The 27,068-nt window shown below is 39.8% G+C and overlaps 1 protein-coding gene across 1 annotated transcript in view; it reads right to left on the bottom strand.

Annotated features, from left to right (window-relative positions):
- The window catches only part of cntn3b (contactin 3b), a 76,330-nt gene that overhangs the window by 46,364 nt on the left and 2,898 nt on the right, over window positions 1-27,068 (bottom strand). Inside the window, exons 2-4 of the mRNA XM_079578543.1 lie at window positions 18,144-18,269; window positions 11,626-11,761; window positions 1,316-1,491 (exon numbers count right to left, since the gene is read on the bottom strand). Of these exons, the coding sequence (XP_079434669.1) occupies window positions 1,316-1,491; window positions 11,626-11,761; window positions 18,144-18,219 (388 nt within the window). The 5' untranslated portion in view covers window positions 18,220-18,269. The remainder of the gene's footprint in view (window positions 1-1,315; window positions 1,492-11,625; window positions 11,762-18,143; window positions 18,270-27,068) is intronic.

Raw genomic sequence — 27,068 nt, 5'->3', positions numbered from 1 at the left:
AGACTGGACCATAAATGTCAAGAGGCACTGCTCCTCGGCCCGTCCCCCACAAGTGAGATTCATTACTGGGCTGTGGGGATAATGACAGTCTATCTCCTGAGAGGAAGTGGAAGGCTCTCTATCCTCTGGGCATGATCAATACAGAGGCTGCTTGATCAAGGGGGAAGATAGGTGCTTCTCCTCTAGCAGCCAGTGTAAGGTTGGACCCTACTGTATAAGCACTGCATTCCAACTGATATTTGTCGCGTAAGCACCAGGCTGACATTGCATTGTGGGCTGTCTCTTGTTTTGGTGCTTTTCGCGGGACAAAAACAAGTTGAAATGTGTGCTCCAGTTAGTTCTAAATAATGTACAGAGAAGTGGGCACTACTACTTGCGCAGTAGCAAGTGTAAGTCGCAAAGTGTAACCCAGTCTGGACAGAGCTGTCAGAATTTGAAGCTCTAATGAGAATCAGCAGAGTTCTGAGACTGCCCTCTGCCTTTGTTGCCTCTTACATTTTAGACAGTCAATACTTCCCATCATGTTAAGAGTCAATTTTGTAAAGCCAAAGCTCATTTAAGATACAAACAAAAAGTGTGGTCACCCTCAATGCACGGTAAGAATACAAGATTAATCACCAAAGCACTTTGACTCAGGTAACTTATTTAGATTATAATACAAAGGGCATTCCAATGTATTAAAATACTTCCAGATCAAATATAATCAAATTACCTTGTTCAATAGCTGCGTTGTAATACAGTACTTCAGCTACAAATGTTTACTGATACAAGAGAGCAGCCTTGATGTATTTAGAATACAATTTAAAATCTAATTATATGAATTATGAAACTAATCTGTGATGTTTTTTGCTCTGGAATGTCTTCCAGCACTGATGCATAAAGTTGGCCATAACCTCCGACGCCTACCCAAAGGCCAGATTAAATCAATTAATGTGTTCATGGAATATAGGGAAACGGCATCTATTTATCTAAAAAGTTCTTTGCAAGACTTTAATTTCGAAGCACAAACAGTCCTGAAGCAGAACAACCCTTATTGCAAATAGTAATATTAGAATATTGTGCTTTTCTGCCGCCTTTTAACACTCACTTTTGTGTAATAATAAATGGTCACTGGAGGCTTATTGTGTTAAGTTCTTTTCCCAAGGATGCAACAACAGCACTGCAGGGAGCTTGGATTGAACCATCGACTTCTGGGTTGCTGTGCAATCCATTAATCCATGCACTCAACACATGGATGTCTCTGGAGAGTGTGGGCCGTATCCCTAACATGGGTGTAAGACTGGACACAGTGCAGATACCACTATAAAGCACTTACATGCAAACTGGAGCCTGGCTCTTCTGCTGACGATGGTGCCCCACATGTTGTAGGCGGTGCACTGGTATATCCCCGTGTCTTGGTTGCGCTCCAGGTTGTTAATGATCAGGTTGCCCCCAGACATGTGACGCCGGTAGTCGTTCCCCAGATCGATGAGCGTTCCGTTTAGTGACCATCTGGAGAAATGCAAACACAATCAGTGGCTCGGCCCCCGTGGAGATGCACACACGCGCACACACACACACACTATTTATCAGAGGATCGATTTGAGCAGTCCATCCACATCATGCAGAGTGGAGAAGGGAAAAGAGCACAGCCTTCCAGATTTTTAACGGACCAGTGCAAAGCAGCAACCATTTCAGTTATATGCCTGAAATATCTTTGCAAAATCAGGGTAAAATCTCACTTGAGGTAGCGGCATAGTAAAATATGTTTCTTGGTTTGCTTCTTTCCCCACCCCAAGTTCAATTAGAGGTGTTTTACTGTATTCTTGCCCAGGTTGTTGCACTGATGATTAAGTAATACAACACCTTTTGTTAGACCCATTCAAAGATAATTCATAGAAATAGAGCAGATCTTTTTACTTTGGCACAACTGTCATTCAGCATCTAGTAAAATAAAGACACCAGCACTTTTTTGTATAAAATATTGTGTCAGATTCAGATTTATTTTTGCTCTTAATTTTAAGTTAAGTAGCAAGTTAAGAAAACAAAGACTTTTTATCGTGTCAGATAAGTAAATACGGTTTGTTAGTTGTGATGAACACTCAAAAATCATTAATTTTGCCGAAGTTTGCTCTGTTGCGCCCACCAGGTCAAATGCTATCACTTTAGCATATTACATCACCGTATAACATCCTCTAAATGTAATGAGACTGATGACCCAACCTTGAAAAAAACTAACTTACCACCATGAATATGACCATTTTGACTGTCCTGTGAACAAAAATGTTGCCTCCCAGCACAAACGGACAATAGTTTTCAGTAACCCCTAACCCGTGACCCAAGAGTCAAAAGGACATTATGAAATTCCGGCATAAATTTAACAAGTACAAGACTCAAGTTTTGCCTAGCAAATAAACACTTTAGATAAATGCACTTTCTTCTCTCTTCTCACTCCCTTCTTTCCAGTTTGGGTTATCTGCAGCATGCACCCTGTTTTTACCACAGCAGCAGAACTATCAGCCACCGCTTTTATTATATGTTTTCCTCTTAACAAGCAACACCCCAATGTCATTGGCCATTGAGCAAGATTAAGATGCCCAAATACTGTATGTAACACAGTTTTTCTTCAATCCATTGCTGACGACTCTACATTATTTACATATCTTAATTTTAATTAATCCATTCAATAAAGACAGTGCTCTGATGATTACAACCTATAGAAGAGAAAGTACACAGAACAAACATTTTCATAACAGTACATTTGATTACTTTGACCTAGATGCGTATTGAAAAATGTCGACCGTTTTTGCAATATTAACATAATTAAAGAGTAAAGCGCATGCCCTTTGCAGCTGCCATCTCCCTGAGTGCTTTCTGATGCCGCTGTGTGTGTGTTTGTGACTTATTGCAGTGTGACACTTTAGATTGCACTGTCTGTGAAGTGCTTGCTGTAACAAAAGGTCACACGACGGAGATGGTGTGACAGATAAGCTCATGGGATGGGACAGTTATTAATCACTCACTCCCTACCAACAAAACAAAGAATTGTATGTCTTATTTCAACTTCAGAGAATTATTTTCAAAACACTGTTCATCAAAGCTTAAAATCTTTTATCTTTTCATCGCATATGGATTAATCCTTCAGAGGGAACTTTGATCGTCACGAGTGATACTGTGACTGCTCAAGGATAGGTAAACTGCTGAGAACAAAAGTCCCTTTGAGGACAATACCTTAAAGCAGTACTAAGTTACTTGTTTACCTTAATAAATCCTTTCCGTAGTCCCTCTGGTAGTAATACAAGTGTTAATGAGATGATTGGGGGTCTTTCATCTCCCCCGGTGTCTCTGACCAGAAAACCACAATTGCAACTTCGCTGCCTCCAGGTCGGAGTCACCAATACACACTAATGGAATCACGAAGAAGAAGCTAACAGGCTAACGGGCAAAGCTAACTGCAGGCTTGCACCACTTAAACAGTATTTGTGTAATTGGATGTACAATGTCCCTCTCTCCCTTTGTCTTTTCTATCAGCGTAGTATTTACTCTCACGGACAATAAATGAGTAAAAAAACGCAACATGCTACGACACCTGCAGAGGTGCTTATGGCCTCTAGGGGCATGAGTTACTTAGTATTGCTTTAACCCTTACATGCTGAAAAAATGCTAATTGCTGGTAAACGTGTTGATTTCAGGGGTTAACGTGTTTTTCTCCTAATTGTAATTATCACATTATAATGTAATCAATGGCATCAGTGCATTTCACCATTTAAAACATTTCCAGAATCAAAATTGTGGTGTCTAGACCAGATTTTCCGTGCATTTATACAACTGTAGCCACCAGCTCACTGGCCTCGGTAAACAGACAACAGCCGTACATCGCAGAAGAGCGCTGCTGCACGAGTACTGTCTAGAGCCAGGCATTTATAAATGAAATGAGTCCAGTACTCTCGGCACTGGATTCCTGTCGCTCAGAAAATAGACTTTTAAAGCGGCTTGTTTACAATTCTCTCCATGGCCATATAAACCATCTCAGACTGTGAGAACCTCAGGGAGTGAGTGGCTCCTGCTGGTTCCCAGAGTAAGGACTTAACTTTGAAGCGTTTGAGGTGTTTACGTTTTATGCAGCTATATACTTGGAACAATCTCCTGAAGAAACAGTTCTGACAGAAGTGTCTGCACGTATCCTTTTTAAGTCAAGTTTTAATGATTAGGCTATTTGTGTTTTATTCATTTAATTTGCCATCTGCTTGTAAATTCATGCACCCTAACAGACCCCACTTGCTCTATAAAGCACTTTCAATTACTCTGAGAATTATGCTCTACAAATATTCTTTGCTTTGGGATTTTAGTCAACAGAATATTTTAAGTGTGGATCAATTTGTCCATTGAGTGCAGTTTTTTCAGTTGGAGGAGAGATCTTGATTGTACTCACATGTGTAAGTCTCCATAGCAACAAGTAAAATGACAAAGCTAATAATAACAATAAAATCAATATTCACCAGTCACTCTGTTGTTGACAGAGTACAGAATGTTGTATTGTAGCCTGCATTATTAATCACACAGTCAATAACTACGCACGACACATTTCAAACATACTGTATACAGTGGGTCAGACGTATGTGTTTGAAACTGAAAATCAAAGCATTTATATGTAGTAGTTGTAGAGTGTAGAGGTGTAGGCGACATGAAGAGAGAGACTTCACTGAGAAAGAAGATGTGACTGAATGGATAAACGTCCCACCACTCTTCTAGTTATCATCTGAGGAAAACATACATTCCAGGAACACTATATTTTGGAGAGCTTATACTGCCAAATCAATCAATCAATCAATGGAATAAATGTCAATAATGTCCACAGTGGCAAATAATTCATGAATTTCATCTGTGCCTTTTGCCCCATACTTGCTGAGACTGAACTATCCATATTTGTTTTTTTCTTTTTTCGATTTATTGCCATGTTGCGCTTAATTTACTAATTACTTTTGTAACTGTTTTCAACATCTTAAAAAAAAGCACAATTTAACCTGAATTTCAATGTGCCTTTATATTTTTCTGCTTCATTTGATAAACAAGGATTAATGAGGCAGATCATTATGTGTAATGGCAATTGAAGAAACTTCATCATTGTGTTTACAAAAACATTTTTCCTAGACACAAGAGTGCGTTCATTAACCTCTTCCTCCTACACGCACCACCTCATACACAAAGTGTGCTCATAACTTTATGTGGCTCTTTTTAAATAATACAAAATCACCACAGTTTATTTGCAATGGGTTTTGTTCCAGTTACTGGATATTCTGTAAATGGATTGTAAGGATTGTAATCTCAGTGATCATGGAGGTCAAGCTATGAAAGCTTGGTGATGTAAATGGGTTTGTTAGTAGGCAGGCCTTGTAACCAATTAGAGAAATGGTGGACACTAAGAACAGCTGTCTTACTAAAAAAAAAACGTTAATGTGAGGCTATTATGAAAGAAAATGTGAAAATCAAAGTCTGTGTGGAAATGTGTATTTGATGATTTTCTGTTAGAAGTGTTAAAATATAGGACCTAACTCATTAATATTAGCTTCAACCATCCATCTAATTAAGTAAGTACAACCATACAAACAAATTGTGTTTAGGTGTTAGTCCTGAGCCGCTGCAACTGAGCGCACCACCACTGTGGGCCAATCTGAAATCGCTACATAAAACTGTAGAATATACCGACATCCTTATCAAAGGCTGACTTTAGTAAAAGAGTCCAGGACTGTGCTGACATCTTTGAAGCAGACGGGGACTTACAGTAAGTCCAAGCACAGTGGACCAGTACAGTGCTATTGGCTGCAGGCTGAGCTGAGCTCATGCTCAGAATGAACTCTCACTGACCTTGAGGTTCACATTAATTTTGCATGAGCTCTCCTCATCTAATAGACTGGGGATTGTACTGCCGCAGTAGCTCACCTGGCTTCTGCTTAAGGCCTGACACAGATGGTGATGGCTAGACTGGCCGGATGTACATGACACACATGTATGTGGGAAAGGTGAAATAATTCCCCATAGTACACATAACATTTTCTGCACAATTATCACAGATGTTTAGCTACTGGGATATTTGATCAATAAATTCTGATGCAAATGTCACAGAAAAAGTGGGATGTGTTAGATCTGATCACCAATCAAATGGTCTTTTATCCCATATTTCTGGTTCAAAGAAAATGAGAGGAAACTGAGAGGAATGAAAAGAAATGAAAAAAAGTAGAATTAAATAAATTATAGGTTTAGAACTTAGGTGCTCTGCTTTTCACTGCATTCAAAATATATCCATTTGACATGTTAATTATAGTAAACAGTAATTCAGGACTAATTAAACTGTCAGATCAATGCAGTGTTACTGGTTCAGATACAAAGAAATGCACTCAGATAGTTTACAAAAACTGCAGTATGATGGATTATGTTTTCACATGCCGCGATTGGATAATGGGATTTATACTGCTGACCTGTGAACTCTCCACCGTAGTGCAATATTGCTTTTAAATAAATGTCTGTTCATCTGGCTTTGATGGCAAGTGTTAATGTGAAGTGTAAATGTGGCTCAAAGCGGCTGCTCCTCTCACTGTCAGTTGAGGTGTGAGTGGATTTTTACAATCCCAGAGCATTAGTGGACATATTAAAGGCTCAGCACCGTGCAGGCAAATCCACTCACGGGCCACATCCACATAAATATGTCTGGTATTAATAGGAACAGAGGAGAAAAGGACACGAAAGTTATGTTTTTTCTGACTGGTGTGAGCTGCAATGGTGCGTATGGTGTGAGGAAATGGCGATAGTGGAATTAAATAGACAGCAGTTGAATTTCTAGTTTTCCGTTATGATTACAAACATTATCGGGCTGACATATTTTGGGATGCTGAATTCAAATGCCACATCACAGCAGCAGGGTGGCTGAATAGGTAACTCTTTAGCCTCACGGCAATCTGGGACAGGTACACTCCTCATTTCATGGGACCTTTCAGTGTGTGCATGTTCAGGTGTAAGTGAGTTTTCTCTGAGTGCGGTGTCAAATACAAATACATTTTGAGCTCATGATATGTGCTTAAATACTGCATTCATGTGACAGAGCACCTCTATTATTATTGACACACTGATAAATACCCAGGCTAGACTTCAGTGAATTCTTAGTGCACCTTTTCCTCATCATATGAGTACTAGCTTATGAAGGATGGCCTCAAGGCTGGTGTTTATTCCCATAAGAAATGCTTAGAATTACTTGAATTTCATGACTTGTGATTACGTGGTTACTAACGGGGTCTGCATCCTCCAACCAAAAGGAACAGAAACTCGTATTTCCATGTTTTCCCCTGCTACAAGAACGATGACCTTCATACTTAAGTGAAAAAAACAAAAAAATCCTCATATCTAATCTTTAATCTCACTTTACCCTAAACATGCAGCAAACACAGAGGCAGCACATGTTTCAATTCAACTCTAGTTCCGTGCAGGCTAACATTATGCTCATCCAGAGCCATACATCTACCGGGAGCCCCATTATACGATAGCATGCCCCACTCCTACCTTTTATTCCCCCTCTTCCCAATCACCGCTGTGCCCTTGATCCTGGGTGCAGCTGATTCATATAAACATGATGACAGGTGTATTCATAAGGCAGAGCTCGCGGCCCTGTGGTGCACTCCGCCGCCACGCCGGACTATTTGTCAAGCAAACAACTGTTATGGCTGCTGCTATATTCGCTGTGTCAGGGGGAGCACTGTGACTGGGATTACACTGACTAATGAGGGAAGGCCATTGCACCCGGAAATAATACGAAATTCTTAAGGGAGGTCAAATTACATTAACTTACGCATTTGGAGAAATATATTCTTTCTGTCACGCAATGAGAAAAGGGTCACATTCTGTTTAAAACCTACATGTTCCAGCAATGTCCTATAATGTGTAGAATGAGCTCAGACCTGTTCACCACAACTGCCTCTAAAATCCTACACTGTCACTCAAAAAGGTGTTGATTAACCCTTTAAGTTTAGAAATATTCTGTACAAAAACTGTAGCTTTAAAAACCTGAATAGAATAGATCTACATTGCCAAATCATCAACATTGTATAGTTCATGTTTTTTTGATTTGTATATGTTATTTAAATTTTCTGAATGTAGCTGGTTTTGATGATCAGGAAAAAAAAAATCAACCTTTGCTTCTTTCTCACTTTTATTTAAACTCAATCTATTAGAGAAGTATTTTTTTTTATATTCAGTGTACTTGTTGAAATGGGTTAACCAACGCAAATTCAATTTGCAATTTTTCTGCTAATGTTAAAGCAAATGGATAGTTTTTCTAATAGCAGCACCAAAGGAGCCTAGCAGCCTGAATGTAATATGCTCTTGCTTGGCACATCTAATTATACAAATAGTGTTCATTTGTGAGGCCCATGCCGAGAGTGCATACTGCATTGAAAGGCGGGTTGTTTTAGTCAGAGAGGGACATTCACAAGGTCTCATTCACAGCTTATATATTTGTTTAGGTGTGTGTGGGTGGGGGCATCTATTTATCAAGCGCAATGGTGCATTGTTCCTCATTCAAAGACGATCAGCGTCATGCAAAGTGATGCAATGCTATATAAAAAAACAAGCTTCTTTCAAAATAGATCTTTGAAGTGGATGGCTTTTAACATGTTCATGACAGGCTGTGCAAAGGGGTAGTTGTTGGCATTTCTATCCACCAATATGCTTTTAGTTGTGTATCCACAACAGACAAGAATTTAGTTTGTGTACACATAAATCCATGCACACATACATATGTATGGATGTGTAACATTTTATTATTTGCTGATTTAATCTGTGATGTCTCTGTTAGCTAAAACAATGATAGCATCTACTGTATGTTGAAGTTCATCCCCATTACCTTTCCTAATCTCCCTTTGTGCACTTTTACCCATTGAACTTATGAAGGACTATCACTATCCTATATATCATCTGGTCTTTCTTAGGACTACTAGAATTGACATCAAACATGTCAATTTAAAAGTTTTCAAATAAATTCAAAACACTACTTTAAGAACAACAGTGAATCCAAGGCATACCCAACTGCTCTTCTGTTGTTCAATACCAAAACAAATCACAACCTAAAAATGGAAAACATTTGGGAAAGGGTGTGAAATTAAACACAGAAACGCAGAACAGCTTTTTACTCCTGAAGGGAATATGTTGCCTTTGTTGAGGTTTTTTTTGTGTGTGCGTATGCTCCACAATAAGGTGAGATTGATGTTTCGTGCTGTAACAGGGGAGGATGCAGGTTCATTACAGCTGCCAAGTGCATAAGAAAGAGGAAAGAATGAAGCTGAAAGATACACTTTAAAAGCCCACAAAACAAAAGAGCACTGGGAAATGCTAATGTACGCCTATGCCTCTGCAGAATGGTGAAACTGACTCAAACGGATAAGTGAATGTTATTAGTCGTCTGAGATTCTCCCGTGAAATGCATGCTTTCATTTGTCAAGATGAAAGCATGCAAAAGCTAGAAATTAACACATATCCAAATAAAGAAAAAACAGATCTAATAATCTAGTAAAGCCACGGCTCCCGAAGATTAAAGCATAAGTCAAAAACTCTGTAAACTATGTGAATATTGGTTTGAATATTCATTTTATCTCTGCTTCACTGTAAAATGAATCCAATAGAGATAGACCGCTCAGTCATTGTGTGAAATGATATTGTTGTGATGGAATAACATGTTCCACTTGAGTAGACATCGAGAGCGCACTCCTCTGCCGTTGCATAATGCTGAGTTTCGCTCAGCTGTGTCCCGCTCGGATCATTGTTCTCACAACAACAGCATCTCCATTCACAGATGTTCACCTCTCCACAGCACCGACATGCGTGTGCGGTCAGGTGTAGCTGCTCCGCTAAGGCTTCGTGACAGAACGGCTCTCATGGCAGCACACAGGAGCACTCATCGCCCACTGCAGCCGCTGGAGCATGTCTCAATGCACATTAAAGGAAATGTAAGCATTTAAAGGAATGTCACTCATGAGGATACCTCTGCCTGCCTGCTGACTGCACGTCTACCGCAACTCCTCGGCCGAGCAAGATCCGAAACACAATCTACCACTCGGATCTTCTGATATACAGTACAAAATGATCATACAGATTATCGTCGCAAATTTACCACCTCGAATAAAACAGTTTTGTATTTTATTATTTGTATAGAACGAATATTTTGCTCGGGCATATGCAAGTGTATCACAAATGTTTTTGAATAAGTTGTTGAGACTAGGGATGCTCTGATCCGATACTGGTATTGGATATCAGAGCCGATACTGGAAAAAAAACGATATTGGGTATCAGCTACAAATATCCGATACTGAACTGTTTTGGCTCTCACGCCTTAAAAACGCAACTCTTTCCACCTAAATCTAAATGAATATGGGCATGCTGTATATCGTTTCAAAGCTAAGAACCTGGAGAGTTTTAACCTTTGCACATGTATTTTTGATCGCTGCGCAAAATTCGCGATAGCATTAGCATGCTAAAGCTAGTGGGTGCATGCTAATGCTCCTAAAAACTAATCAGGGCTGGGTCAGAAATGATATGAATACCTAAAGAAGCCTAATGCAATAAAATAACCACTGCTGAAGCCATGTGATCGTATTTTAGTTTAAGAAATAACTGATCTAACGTATTTGTAATGATCAGATCACTTCATGTGAGTTGTTTACATCAATGTTCCCAAGGATAATTAGTGTAGAAAAGCCTAATGATCCTTGTTTAATATTCCTCCATCAGTTTATCAATAGACATAATGGATAATTGATCTGTAACATCATGACAATAAAATATGACTTTATTGATCTTATAGAAAGGAGAAAAGAGTCAATTTTTTTTTTTTTCCGGAGAAAGACACTTTTAAGAAAGTCTCTTGGTACCGGTAAATACCGGATATCGGCAGATACTCAAACCCCAGTATCGGCAGCAAGTGCATTTCTAGTTGAGACCAAATCACAACAACCCATTTTCTTAACTGCCAAGGTTACAGCCTGCCTGCCTCTGGTTGCTTATATCTCCACCCATGGTGCTGACCTAGCTCCGAAACACAATCTGCTATGCACGCTGCCATTTTCAGACTTGCCCTGCTCAGGGAATAACAAGAAGATATCAAAGGATCTGCAGTGCAAATGAGCCACTCCAATCTTCTCCTCTCTCCTAATGATTTCTTAATCCATGCAGCATATTATAAATCACCGGCTTTAGCTGCACACTGGCTTAAATCTTATCATTAATAAGCTAACCCCGCTCACATCGGAGTGAATTGTCATATTCATCAAGCAAAGCGGCGGTAGTAACGACTTTTGGCCTGCTGACTCCATACCTCATATCTTAACTCCGAAACCCAGATAAGCTTTTCAATTAGGAATGGATGCTCAATTAAGCGCTTGCTCTTTGAAGCCGAATGTTTTGTTGGATAGCGCCTAATCGCTCACTCCTGTCCAGAAAACTTCATCAGATCAATGGCAATCAGCTCTATTGGAAATCGCTTTGATTTCCACACCGGCAACAATGAGGATTCACAAGCAGTTAAGCTGAGACAGAAGTGGGATGAATGTGGACGGCTCATTGAAGCGTGCTGAAAATGCAATTGTTTTATGTGGGGGTTTGGTTTACCTGTAGTGTGGAGGCGGACTGCCTTCAGCCTGACATGAGACGGTGGCCTGGCGATTTGGAGAGTTGATTGGTAAAATTAGGTCATTTGGCTCGGTCATCCATCTCGGCCCTTGAAAGATGACATCCTCTGTGCAGGCTGGAAGAGAAGAGGAAGAAAAGTCCAGAGTAGAACAAGGCAGACAAATGTGTCTCTTTAACCTGGAGAGGAAAATAGTGGAGCACTGCAACAACAGCCCCAGCAGCGCGTGGACCAACACTTTATCTAACTCAACAATGGCAACTTTCTGGCACTCAGTTGATATTAGTTTTTCACAAGTATATAAAGGCTGTCTTCTGAGCCTGCCACTTCTTCCCTGGAAACAAATTATTGCTCTTGTTCTTACTCGGTGTCCTAAATCTAGATACATCTAATGAATTTGTTTATGACATCAGTAAATGGACAAATGGACAAAGAGACACTGAGATTAAGAAGAGTAAAACACTCTTGTGATTGATATGACACTCCCCAAATGGTGGTTTATTTGCTCTAATCGTGCTGTGAGTAAATCTCTCTTTAGGCCCTTATGTATTTGTAAGCACTTTTACTGCGCATGGCTGCATTTTCAGGAGATCTGACACTTGAAACAGTAATGGGAAACACAACACTGACCACGGTGGCACTTAAGCGTGGACATTCCAGCCAGTGTAATACTTGACTTGTCAATGCATCATAACACTATGCAAGATTTATAATATCCATTTCTAAAGCCCGGTTCAACAATGCTGCAAAATGAAAATGCTGACAACATGATATTCCAATATTCCTTTGCAAATGGGCTAAGATAATTTTACATATGCATCTCAAGTATTGATCGACCTCAGACAGCCAAGGAGCTTAATTAGTCTTTGCGGATTGCACACCCATATATGAGAATGAACATGCACAATTACAACAAAAAATATTAAAAACGATAAACTTTGAAAATATATTTTATTGAAAAATAGTACAGCATGTCGCTTCACTTGAACTAAAGTCATCACTGCAAATAAGAGACGCACACAAGGTGAAGCAGGAGCAAAGAGCTTCTTTTCCTGACACTGATCGTGTGTTGGAGCCTCAAGCAAGAAATGTACAGAACGATTGTTATTTCCAAATTCTAAATTGTAAGTCAGTGTACTGATAAAATGTACATATGCACATAGGAATGGCATCCATCAGAAGACGACACGGTTGTGTGTGTGTGTGTGTGTGTGAAGCAACACGCCACTACACATGGACTAAGAAACTGAGAGCATATGGATGCACTCATCTGCCTGCTGCTTAACAGTAAGAGAAATGGAACGCAATCTGGAACAAAATGAAGAAATGAAGGCAAAGTCAACAGACGGATGGAGTATAGGCCTAATTAATATCCTACAGCTATCACTCGTGCAACATGTGGCTAACAGTTCAACATGGTTCTTTGCATCGAGAATTCGAAGCCATGGTGCATACACAAAACATATCTTCCTGAAAAACAGTAAATGCAAGGCCTGGAAAAATGAAGAGTTTGTTTGTAATTTTAAAATTAGTAATGATCTTGATTTATTTGGTGAATAAAGAGCATTTTGTAGCCATGATTCTATATTATTACCCAGAAAATACTTGTTTCTTGGTCATTTGCAGGTTACTGGAGGTTAGGGAGGGCTAAGATAAATGAAATACTTTTGGTGCGTTCTGTTTATGTACTTTTTATTTACTTTTATTACCATGTTATTGCACTTTTTTTTTTTTTTTAGAACCGTGCAATTTCTCTACAATTGCTATGTTATAATTGTGCTATCAAGTAAAGGGCAACTAGTATTTTTATTGTTATTTTATTCAGATTATACTTAAATTAATACATTAAAGGGACTATACAGAGTTTAAAAATGTTGAAATTATGTATTTTCCTCCCCCTACATGTTTCCGCAATGTCCTAATGTGTAGAATGAGCCCAGACCTGTTCACCACAACTGCCTCTAAAATCCTGCACTGTCACTCAAACAGGTGTTACTTCGGGTCCGAATTGCCGTCATGCACGAGCTTAATATAGAAGGTGCAGTTACACGCATGACCTGAGGTGGCAGTAGTGAGTATAAAATGGCCAACTTGTATCTAGCCCCTTTAATACATAAATAAACCCATTTTGATTTTGATCGATGGATTCTGAAATCATTATTGCTGTGTGGACAAAGCACGGATCCAACAATTAAATTTAGCAGATTCTAGTTTTAGTTTTTTAGTTTTAGTTTATTTCAAACAACTTAAAATAACAATACTGCATGTTGTGCATAACAAGACAAAGCATTTGTTCGAGAAATTTTGGGTTGAATTGTGACCTTATTTAGTCCCACCCCCTTTCATATCACTGCAAGCCACTGGACTTTATTTATTCCATGTACCGAAATGAAAACCCCAACATCTCGATCTCTTCTTTCTTATAGCTATAGCCTGTATTAGTGTAATCACAAATCAAAGTCAATAATCAATTACTTTTCATTTTCATTATGAATTAACCTCTGTGCAACATCAATCCTGACAACAATGCACTCTCAAAATGATGCCAGACCATCTTAATCTCCAACATCTTCTCATGATTGCTATGGGCTGTCGTGATTGCCAAGTGTTTTGAAGGGCACAATCACAATGCTCCAAAGTGGCCAGTGTTTTTTATCTGAAAAAAACAGCTGGCTTTCCGAACAATTCCAATTGTTGTCTGTGTGGAAGGTGAACCAGCCTTTATAGAGGTACTCATGTGCCAATTTGAATTGTAATCACCGGGCTTTTCAGTGTCACTTGAACAAGGCTTGACATTTGTTGGAAGAATGTACGTTGTCTTTTGGTGCTATCCCAAAGCAGTCACAACAAGTGCAGGTGGGAGAGGGTGGCAGGGAGATTACTAAAAGATGAGATGAGATTCAATCTTGCATCTAGATAATGATCAGGACCACTATTAACAGGAAACAGATAGGACTCGCTGTCGCCCCTGGATGCGTGGTCAGAATTTGTAAAGGGAGACAGTCCTCAGGAGGACACACTGACTTATACAACCACCGCAGCCTGCGTGGTCCAAACAGATGAGGTTATTCACAGCTGCTCTGCTTTTTTCAATGAAGCATAGACTCTGTTTTTTTATAAAAGGGATTACTGCGAGTGAGATTCTATTTTTAACCTCTAACCTACAGTAAGAGACAACAGCAGCAGCAGCTCACCTTGGAATGGCAAAATCCCCAAAGCAACTGTCAAGAGCTCATTGATCATTTTAAATCTCTGCTAAATTTCTGTGGGGACATTTTGAGGGGCAGGCGCTGAACCAAGAAACCAAACAAACCAACCAACAGAGGAAAATTGTTCAATGATGTCATGAATGATTGACTCCGTTTACATGCCGTTATTATTCAGGTTAAGATAAGATAAGATTACTCCAGTTACTCCATATGGGAAAAGTAATCAATTGGGACATATTCCAATCCAAACCACAAAGCACGGACAACGTTTTGACGCAGGAAGAACATCATGATGTAAATATGCATCATTTCCAACAACAAAAGACATTATATTCATGTCTTTCCCCACACTAATAAAGAAATGGGTGTCCTCCTCACTCCTAAAGCTTCTCTGTCTGAGCTTTTGTAAAACTTGTCAGGACCGGGTGTCTGAATGTCACTCCTCAGATGTTTTTAAGTAGCCTAAACACAAGCCACGGCGGATCAGCTGATCATCATTTCAGTACACTTAAGAACACAGATAATAAGGGATATTAAGGCAATTTTCACATAAAAAGTGTCAAGAAGATTCCAGGCTAAGTGTCACATTCAAAACAGTGTGATGTCCACAGTCTGCACTTATTTAGAGAGACAGGCCCACTCTCGACACAGTAACTTTCGCTTAAGCGGTCTCAGATTTGTGACAAAAACACAGAACAAATTTCATCCTGTATTGGATCAATGTGGGATGCAGAGTTTTACAGCCCGAAAATACATTGTTGAGCGCTACTTCTGAGCGAGAGGCATTGACAGATGAGGAAGGAAGGGCAATTTTGAAGTTCCTGGGCAATAAAATTGTCAATTGGCATCATTGTGGCAAATATTAAAGGAATAGGCCACCGTTTTCAACATTATTGCACAGACGTCGAAGTGCTCCTAAGGTATTATTACGCCTTGTAAAATAGCACCCCTTTTTATCCGCTTAGAAAATCAACATGTTTGATTTTGACTATACTTGGATCGTGTAACCGTACTTAAGTAGGGAAAACGTGGAAGAGCTTGGTCGCTTCTCTCTTCAACCCCGTGTGGGCCCGTAGAGGAGAGGCTCTATGCTAACAGTAACAGCACTTTGTTAGATTTTGTGTTAATGCATTTTTCAATCTTAACACTTCAATAACTGTCAAATGGCAGCACACTTACGCACGTGTTTTTTTTGTCTATATTGAGCTTTTATATGTGATATTATATGTGATACCTACTTTTTTTTTACCAGCATTGCTCTTCACTTTTGTTGACACTCGGTAGGTTTGATTATTTCATGTCAACACATCCTCTGTTGTCGACCTGTGTGTGTGTATTATTGTATTTAAGTCAGTGTGTATATACCTTGTTTTTTGATCATCATGTGGTCTGTTCACGTGAAATTTTTGGTCACATGACTTGTATGTATATTTAAAGAGGGGGTATTATGCTTTTTTCAATCATATAGCACCAGTCTATAGGACACTACAATGATGACGAAACCTTCTGTTGGTTTGTAAATGCAGTAAATTAAAATAACTGCCTTGTATAAAATTGCTCTCTCAAAATGGCTGTAGCGAATGTCTTGAAATAGGCCTCTGTCTCTTTAAGAACCTCTGACCCTTTCCGACACGCCCCCTCACACGCTGTCTGTGGCATGGGCATCAGTGGGGAGGGGGTTTTGCTGAGGAGCAGTGGTTGGTTACTCGGCTGGTGATGAAAGCTCGGAGGCGTCTCCAGGAGGTGGGGGCGTTCCTAGGAGGACTCAGGCAAACCTATCCCTAAAATGGCCGCCATCAGAGTTTTTACAGATTACTCAAAAATACGTGAATGTGCCAAGGCAACACTTCAGGCATGTTTTTAATGAGGTAATGACATAATAACATGATGTAAAGCTTGAAAAAGTCGATTTTGCATAATACCCCCCCTTTAAGCACACCTGAGTGCAATTCGTCTTCTATGCCCTGACGAAGATCCTGCTGTGGGATCGAAACGCGCAGACGTCCCTCTTCAATAAAGGACTTTTTATTTATCTTCGGAGTGCCTCGGATTGTAGCCCATTTTTACACAACTCTAGTAAGGAACCTTATCGTTATTTGCCCTCTATCTTCCTCCTCGAAGAGCACCCATTGTTGTTGTTATTTTTACTTCATGACCCAGCGAAGTGCTCACTTATGCTATTTTTAACCCAAATGTCAAATGGCATTTGGTTTCTCTTTTTACACATTTTAAAATAAACCTATTACTTATTATAAATACTTATTGAATCAAGATACATATCAGATCGGCCCATGAGTATCATGATACGTATTGGATCAGCCAAAAAGGGATCGTCCTAGCCCTAGTATTTAGCAATTTACCAAGAGCCGAGATCATCATTTGATTTTTGCATACATTATGTATTTTTACATTGGCATCTACTGGTTCTGAGGGCTCATACTTCATAGCGATGGATTAAACCCCACTGTCACTTACTCAAAGTATGACAGAGACTAATTAATAGGAGGAATTCATGGGAAAGTGTCTGTATTTGAGCATACAGTAGAGCTGCATTTAGACTGAATAACGATATGATGACATCACTAAAATAGCAGATTGTCAGAAGAATTAAATCAGTATTAGTGCTTTATAACAATCCACTTTGGGGCGGCACAGTTATGTTCGTGCCCTTGTGTAACAGGCATTACATTCATGAGAGAATTTGACCTTCTTTCACTGCTTACAATACACAAGAGAATATTCTTTTGACATCATCTAATGACGTCTGGAATTTGTAACAAAGTACATTGGATTGCCTCATGACAAAGGATGTTACTTTGAGGTTTTTTACAGTATGTGCTAAAACAATTTTCAAAAGATGTTTTCAAAAAAGATTCCTGTAATATTTTCCTCTGTACAGTACGTTAAAAGAGTTGAGATCAATTAAAGCGCTCAACTCCTTTCTCAAAACTCGTGATTGTTTGGATTTTTCTCATTATTAACCTCAGAACTCATCAACAGAGAGTTATGCACAACAATACCAGACATACAGTACTTAGCACAGACTAAAAAAAAGTGTTGAACACGTGCGACAGCTAGAGCGTCTGGAGCATATGAATATAGTCAAGAAAAAAAAACAAAAAAACGGTTTGCAGTTTGTTTCACCCCAGGGAAACACATTCAAATAAACTACTTTGCATAATAGCAGAGCACTATTCATGTATTTCAATATCTATACATAATAGTATTCAGTATAATATTGAGAGGGATTGTGTTAACACAGAACACTACACTGAAACCAAATATCTTACCTGCAAGGCATCCAGTGATTGATAGCAGAACAATTTGTTTCCATGGCAACATCATCTTTAGTTGCCAAGGGCTCATGGACTCTCCTCCAACTGCTTGCAAGTGGATGTCGCTCCCTCGAATTCAATCTAAACAGAAAGTAATTAAAATATGACATTTTGATCCAAAAACGACAAGCATTCGACAACAGAAACCTGATTAGGACGCAGCTATTATTTTGGGGGTACTGTAAATGAAGTGAGAGTGAAGTGGGAACAGAGAAGCGGGCAGAACAGACGTGATATAAACCTGGGGATATGCAGCAGAAGTGATATTTTCAGGTGGAACAGAAGAAGAAACAGCTGCTAAACCAGTGTGCCTGTTTGTCTAGCGGACTAACAAGCTCAAATATGCAGCCGAGAGGAAAACCGAGGAACGCGCCAAAGACACTCCTTTCACTAAAACAGCAGGTGTGGACAATGAAAATATTCCCTTCCAATATGCAAGAGATTAGCTAGATGAACAAATCTACACCGCTATATTATCAGAATGACACTAATTCTAATCAAAGGAAAAAACAGCTGTACAGGGAATTGGTAGAGACCATTATTGAAAAGCTTGTTTGCTGCTATGCTAATTGAAGAATGTTTCCTGCTGGTTTCTGAAATTTAAAATCCAAATAACTTTTTTAGATGTCATTTTACACAGACTACTGCATCTGAGTCAAACTAGGGTTGGGCGATGTCCCCTTAATTGGCCGTTGACGATGTTTACAGTGAACCATCGTGATGGACGATGATATCGTCCATTTCTCATTATAAGCATTTTTTTTTAAAGACATTTGCATAGCCTATATATATGCTGCATATTACTATGTATGTTAGGAAAATGTGAGATTGCAGATAAATGGATCTAAACTAAACATGATTTGAACAGAGTCACGGACACGACTTTTGCAAAAGAAATGTGTTAAAACTCGTGCGTAAAGTCTGAGAGGAGAACGACGTATTCAGAGCGTGAACTCCAAGGCTCTTCTCCACTAATACAAATGTAAGTCGGAGCTTATTATTTGCATTTGCTCAGTTTTAACGTAATGTTTAAGAAACAGTGGGTGAACGGGACAATATTTAGAAGTTTGCGTCGTAGCTACATTTTTGAAGCCGCTCCACGCGCCGCCCGGTCCGTGTGCTCTAACCTCTTAACTCCTGCACCGCCTCTTTCTCTCTCCTCTCTCTTTCCTCTCTCGGTCCTTCGTGAGAATAGTCCACGCGCTCAGCTAGCTCCGATGTGAGAGCCATCTCATTTTAAAACGGTTTAAGTTTCAATACGCAGCAAAGCAAAACAAAACCACGCGCTGTTAAACTCTGAGCTGCAGAGAGAGAGAGAGAGAGAGAGAGAGAGAGAGAGAGAGAGAGCCCCGCGCGTCATAAACAGAGCAGCTGCGTCTTTACGTTAATAATTACGGCTAACACATCGTGGCTTCTGGCAGGTACTGACACTAGCGCGCATATTAGTTACATCAGTGATTTAATTTACAGTGCAATCCCTGCAAAGTTTGTAGGTTTGCAAGGCCCACAGAAGACCAGTGCGTGTTTTTGACGGGAGGGGGCGTGGCATCACGATGGTGGCTCTACATCGTGATGTTGCTCATCCATCGCCGATGGACGATGACATCGTCCATCGGCACAACCCTAAGTCAAACCGAAGCCATTTCAACTGTGCAGTGAATCCTCTGACACTGCCTTCCCTGACTGTTCAAAGGCATGCGAGGACAGGGGAATTGGGTGATATAAACATTTATTCAGTGAATAAACTGTTGTTGTATGCACTTCAGTGCCAGTTGAAATTGAAACAAGAGCTGCTCAAGCACGGGTTGCTCTCTCAACTTTGCGCCATCACCACAAGAAAAATTCTGTATTGCATATTGGATACTTAATGTTGTCTAATTGACGGTGTATTTAAATCCCTTGTCTGTTAGTTTATAGTGTTAAGGCGAGACACTGCAGGTGAACAGGGGAAAACATTAGAGATATCAATTTGAAACTTGGACTGAACATTACATATATAATATATATATATAAGAGAAAAAATGTATTGCAAGTTTTCTGTCATTTTATGTTTTCATATTAAAAAAAGGCATATTGTGCAAGAACATTGCCTATATTTTTTAAATCTAAATAATTTTTTAATAAACTAATTCCATTTTGCTTTGTGTTTTTTGGGTTAAAAGCTGAAAAAATCAGGCTTGGAATTAGATATTAAAAAGAACTGTTATAGTGGCCTACTCGCAGAAAACTAGTCCAAACGTTTTGTACCGAGTGCAGATGCGCGGCAGACTTCTCCGCTGTTCTGTACCGGCCGTCTCCCAGAAGAAGAAATACCATATTTGGGTGATCAATAGCATCATTGCAGGAACCTTTCATAGAACAGGTGGATGTAAAATCTGTCGATATTTGAGAACGAATACCCATGGGAAAGACAGCTTTGCGTAGCTGCTACTTCCGGGATATCTCCACCTCGCTCGTGAACAAGACATCATAAAACAAGTATCCTACGGGGTAGGTTTTATCATTTCTATACTCTGACATGAAAACTAAGATGTAAACGGAGGAAACTAGCTAAAAATCTCCACTTCGGCCACTGCGTGAAAAATCAGTACTTTCACCTGCCGTGTCTCATCTTAAGTGTGTATTTTTTACACTGGAAAAAAAGCAACATAAAGCTGTTCATTAAATCATCCTTCATATATTATTGTAATCTTTATTGCTGCCATAGATTTATTATAAACCTTGCTTCTTCAACAGAGCATGTTCCTTGCGGGGACAGGCGGACCGGCTACACCCCCCTCCATCTGCTGCCCATCAATCACTGGTACCACTACCTTAACCAATCACCTCAGTCACAGCTGAAACATGTCTCTGCTCAGCCAGCAGAATGGCTGAGGAAGACCACACATTCTTAGTGCAGCAGAACAACCAGCCACCTCAACCTCTGCATCTCCTCCCCATCATCTTCAGTGTCTAAGCCGCCATGAGGAGACACACTGACTCACTGGCTTAGCACACTGAGTAATACAAGCATGTCTTTTGACTGATTTGACACAGGAAGCTTTACCTCATATGCCCTTTTGACAATAAAGCAAATATATGTCACACTCAAGGCCTGCAAGATGATTTTCGTTAGCCTCAGACGTGATTATTAACTTAACTGGCCCATTGATGAATTATATCAAAAGTCGAGCCCGACCTATATAATGGCCGACCGATATGAGTCCTCCCACAACTTCCTAGGCCACAGGGGAGCGGAGATACATTGCATACCTATTTTATGTGTTTTATGTTGCAGACTTGTATTTATAATTTCGGAATCAGAAGAGACGTGTATTTTTTTGGGGGGAATCTGCTGAATTACCTATTAAATATGAATGTCCTGAATAAATCAGCCCTATACTCCTCATACTGCGCCCCCTGCTGTCACAGTTCAACACTGACATGTTTAGAGGCATCATACACAGGATTATGGGCGAGACATTTTTTAACATTTGGCCAAAAATATCAGCAGAAAAAATGGGCATCGACCAATCAAAATCCCCAATAATCAGTCACCCTCTACAGTTATATTTCTATATATTTCTATATTTGAAACCTTAACTATAATAACAAATGTTCAACCATTGGCTATTTGAGAGATGAAAAAAAAAAATTATATCAAATTAAAAAATCTGCCTATATATCGACTATTGGCCATGCCAACCCCCTTCATATTGGTATCGGACTCCAAAATTTCATTTTGATCAGGCCCTAGTTAAAGCTAGTATTTTTGGCCGATTTTTAAAAAATGTCTATAATAAGTATGATGCTTCTAAACAGTAAAATGTGACAGTGTTCAACTGTGACAGCAGGGGCTGCTTTATTAGAGGCATAGGGTTTATTAAGTCTCTAATTCTTATGTACAAACCTGGGACAGATTTTCACTGTGATATTTCTCAGTTCCCCTGTGGTCTACGACGTTGTGGGTGCGGTGCATGGGCTCATTTTCACTTTCAGTTCCAGAGACATCGGCCTTTTACCAGATTCCAAATTCTCCGTGTTCGCCCCTTTGCACTCCACCGCGACCTCTGCAGCAAATATGTTGCTATTTCAATTGTTAAGAAACATCCTCTCCCTCCGCTCCGAGAGCCTCCGTTGCCGGTCTGCCTCTCTGTTACCCCCGACAAAGAAACGGATCAACTCTATTTTTCAGCTACATCAGAGTCTGGTCGGATCAAGCTCCATAGTTCAGATCGCACCACACAGGAAAGTGCGGTGCGATCACCAGGGCAACAACATCCCTATTTTCAAAGTAAATGCCCTCTGCATGGACTTTATTTTAACGAAAATGTCACAATTTTACACCTTGATATTTCAATTTTGTGGTATCGCAATAAATAACAATCACACAGCCCGATTAAGCTCCTATTGCTCTCAGTCACGTCACCCTTTGTCTGCCCCTCTCTCTCTTGTATGCAAGAGGGGAAGAAAAACTAGTGATAGTGAAAGAGAAATTGTCGAGCTTCAAAGCGATCTCCTGTGTGGCTGGAGTTTATAGCTTGCCTGCCCCTAAATAGTTGTTTATTATTTCATTAGGCGTTTAATTTCACAAACTCATTGCTTTGCAGGTGCTCACTGGCGGAGAGGACCGGGGCGGACTGAAGAGGAGGTAGTGGGTGTTGATGTCGCTGCTGTTAGGAGGTGGCCTGCAGCGGAACGGAGCTGAGCGAACAGGCGTAAGATGTGGAATCTGAATGTTATCGGCATAATATAAGCTGATAGCCCATATAGTAAAATACCCATATAATTGCCGGGTGATATATGGGTCGACTTATAGTTAGAACTACATTTCCCATAAGCGTTGCGGTAGCACAGATGACGCAGCCCCACTCTGTCCTCGTCCCTGCGCTGTAAACTTGCCCCTGCAAACTTGTTTTTTTCAAAAAAGGTATGGACAACAGGCCAAAGGATGGAGAGACCAGACGCTTCTGAGACAGGTTGGAGAGACTGACAGATCAGTGAGCTGATCATATGCCGGTAAAAGTTTACAACTGCATAGCATTACAAAGGAAACATCACAAGTTCAAGCACTGTCTTCTTACTAGAATATGAAAAGCATCAGTTTTAACCGTGAAGTAAGAATATATGGACCGCAGTCGACCATGCACTGGCTGACACACCCCTCTTCGTCTCGATCACTATCTCTCCTAGAGCTTCATAAAGTGCTCATTTGCTCACAACATAGAGCGCACAATGTCATATTAAAAAGACAGGACACTGTTCAGTTTGTTTCTGCTTGGTCGCACTGACGAGTCCTGTGAAGGAGGAACATTTCAAAATGCTAAAAGTAGTGCCACAGTGAACCACTGTGACAGTAAGAAAGTGGGACTAACAGAAAAATCGGGCCTGATGCGGGCCACTGTGTCATTATTAATAATACATGAATTAACATGAGCTTATTATTGTTATTTATAATTCAAAGTACAACAAACAGTAGCCTCACAAAATCCTTTAGAACCTTCAAAATGTGGATTGGTAATTTACAGTCTATTTAAAAGTAGTCAAATCATTATTTTGAGGGAAGCCTGTATCCGCTCCCAACCAACATTGCGTTTACATTTTTGGCCCCTGCTCCTAATGAATGTCTACCAGATAAAGCAGTGGTTCTCGGCCTTTTGGGGCCACGACCCCCCATATAATAATTGATGGGGTCCGTGACCCCCGCCCGTATGTACGTACTATATTTATTCCCGCTGTTGGGACAGGTTGGGGAAACGGGGACATTAGCCGATATAATTCATTAAGCAGTAGTAAGTAACTTGTTTACCTTAATAAATCCTTTTCTTAGTCCGTCTGGGGGTAATACAAGTGTTGATGGGATGATTTTTTTTCATCTCCCCCGGTGTCTCTGGCCAGAAAACCACGCTTGCAGCTTTCCTGCACCGGGTCGAAGACCACAATACACACTAATGGACTCCCGAAGAAGAAGCTTACAGGCTAGCGGGCAAAGCTAACTGCAGGCTTGCGCCACTTAAACAGTATTTACAGCTAAGTTTGACAAAAAGTATCCATTGTGTAATTGGATGTACAATATCCCTCTCTCCCTTTGTCTTTTCTGTCAGCGTAGTATTTACTCTCACAGACAATTAATGAGTTAAAAAAAAAACATGCTACAATACCTGCAGTGGCGCTGATGGCCTATAGGGGCAATATTATTATATAGGCCCCCAATTTTTCAGTGAAATATAGTATTAAAACCTAGGAAGACAGTATGCCTTGAGATCTATTTCAGCAACTGGGAAAGATATACTTTTCATACATTTCAAAAAAATAAGACCTGGACCTGATGGTTATGGCATCCTTATCCATACTCCCATTATTTTTTACAATGCTTGAGGCCTTGTTTCACAAAAGGCAGCTATGGATTCCTTAAAAGACCATTAAAAGTTTTCTTACATGGAGAGACGGAGAGGAGAACTGTAATTGCTGTGGCGCAGGACGGGCTCTGACCTACATCACAGCGAGAGAAAAGTGATACTGCTCTCAGGATTAAGAGTCCAACCCAGCCCCTTCATTCTACAATTCCACCCCATTGTGCGGATTATCCTGGGCTATCTTTGGAATTCTTAAAAAAAAGACCTAAATACAGCCACAAAACATTTTCACTGTGGGAGGCAGTGGCAGAGAGACAGTACAAAAAACAAATGTAAACTATATATTAGTCCACAAGGAGAAGGTTATTTTACAAATATCGACAACAAATAAATGGCCTTTGTGATCTCAAAGTCTCAAAAGGTATAACTTGATATATGATGCTATGTCCCATTGCCAATAGCCGTACAGTTACATCTTTGACAGACTCCTCCATTATTTTCTAGATTCTGTTTTGTTTTTCCTTTTGTGATTTTTCTTTTCAGGTAAATATGCCTGTCACATAAATTGCATGGTCTCAAATGTTGACAAAGTAAGATTTTGCATGCATTCCCCAGTCTTAGCGTAGTTAATGATGCAAAGTTTTGGTGGTTTTTTTGGCCGACAAAGTGACAGCTCAATTCCACACCTCCTTTTGAAAGTATTATTTTTTTAAGTTCCAGGATCTAAAGGGGGCATAATCTCCAGATAGTCTGACAACTGAATAAAAAGGGGCTCTCATGCTGCATAACAGATTCTTAATTTGGAAAACCCTCTGTGATATCTCTTCAGAAATATATAAGTAATATTTAAGTATAGCATACTAAAGAAACATCCTTAAATACAGCATTATTGCAAAGGATCTGTGTTTATATAGAAACATGTGTAAAATGTTTTGCAAGGTTCAGACGAAGAGCTCCTGCGTGTTTCATTGCAACCTTCATTTGGTGTAATACATTCTTCCCTGCACACAAAAAGTCCAAATCATTTTCTTTTTCTGAAAAAAAAAGCGCAATCTAGACTGATTTAAAAAAAAAAAAAAGTTTTTAGAAATAAAACGGCTCTCATACTGTATACTTTTGAAACCACACCCTTTTTCCTCCAGTAAAGTTTACATTAAGTAATTCTTGTTGAAGTCAACGTGGCTAAATCAAGAGAAAAGCACGTTTCTGCATCCTTATAAGGTAAAGGTGGCTTTTTCCTTATGGGTTTCTTCCCGGCGAGACGACCAGCGAGAGATTTCTATGCCAAATGTAATGAGGCATCACGCTCTCACCTCCACCGTAGCAAATGGGAGTCGTCAGCTAAATGCGCTCCTTGCTAAATGAGACGGCTTCCTGGTTAGCGCCGCTGTTGTTTGCCATATAATTGATATGAGATGTGGTTAAATGCATCTATTTCCCCTCTGAGGGCACAGCAATTGCAAAATGGAATATAAGTGAGGCAACGAAAGCCGTTTGCAATCACATGGGCTGTAAACGCAGGGTCTGTATGCAGATGGGAGAATGTTATCTAAACAGGACAGGAGTAGCACAAAGATTAGGTATTCAAAGGACGTGGGTCATGGTCATTTCCACTGTGTTATTGTCTTAATGACAGCTATCTGGGAATGTGTTTGTGCGAAGCAAAGACAATTCGCCACCAAGGAAATACTCAATCTGAATTCCAGTAACCCTGTGCTGCAAGCTGGATAGTCGCAAACATCTGCATTAAGTCTCTCTGTTGTTGTTTTTCTATACATAATTTTACCTGCTTCATTTGTCAGTGAATCAACGGCTGGTGATTCTCTTGTAGTTCCATTTTGTACACTGACAATTTAAAGTCTGAGCATTACTTCAACTTACACTGAATGAAACACCAAAGGGCTCAGGTGTCCAAAAGTAGTGTATAAAACACCATAAGGTATATTAGTCCGATAAATGTTGCTCTATATCAGGGGTTAGGATTTAGAGAAGGAGCACGTACAGACACAGGGGAAAAAATCATCAGATATACTGCAGCAATTTCTTTAGGTTATGGGCACTTAAATGTTTAACTCTTAAAAAATAGTTGCATGCTTCTCTAGAGGCCTGTGGGTGATTAGGTAGCAGCATCATAAAGACTGAAGCGGTAATTCCTAAAAGCCAACAATAATTTCAATTTGAACAGGAAATCTCCAAGTGATGTTAGTGAGGGATAAAAAAGGCTACAGCTGCTTGAGCGCCACATTCTCTCTCGGGAGACTTTTTTTTTTTTCCACTGCAATTTCAATGATAACATAATAAACGTGTCCACTTCACATGTGAGTGGCTTGTCATGATGTACGGATAAGGCTGAATATATATTGCATTGAAGGAATATGATGAACATCTAGGCAGCATGATATGATAAATACAGTATGAAGCCCTTTTCATTCCAGCTTGTATTAAACAAGTTTCTGATAGAGACACACTTAAAGCCCACTATTATATAGTTTATAATACTATAGTTGTCATTTAACTTCACATTGACGGTCGTTTGTCTGGTTTT

This window comes from Gobius niger (genome assembly GCF_951799975.1).
Source record: "Gobius niger genome assembly, chromosome: 20".
In the NCBI taxonomy this organism is placed as follows: domain Eukaryota; kingdom Metazoa; phylum Chordata; class Actinopteri; order Gobiiformes; family Gobiidae; genus Gobius; species Gobius niger.
The sequence above is the reverse complement of the archived record's forward strand: the minus strand, read 5'-3'. Positions and strand labels throughout refer to the sequence as shown.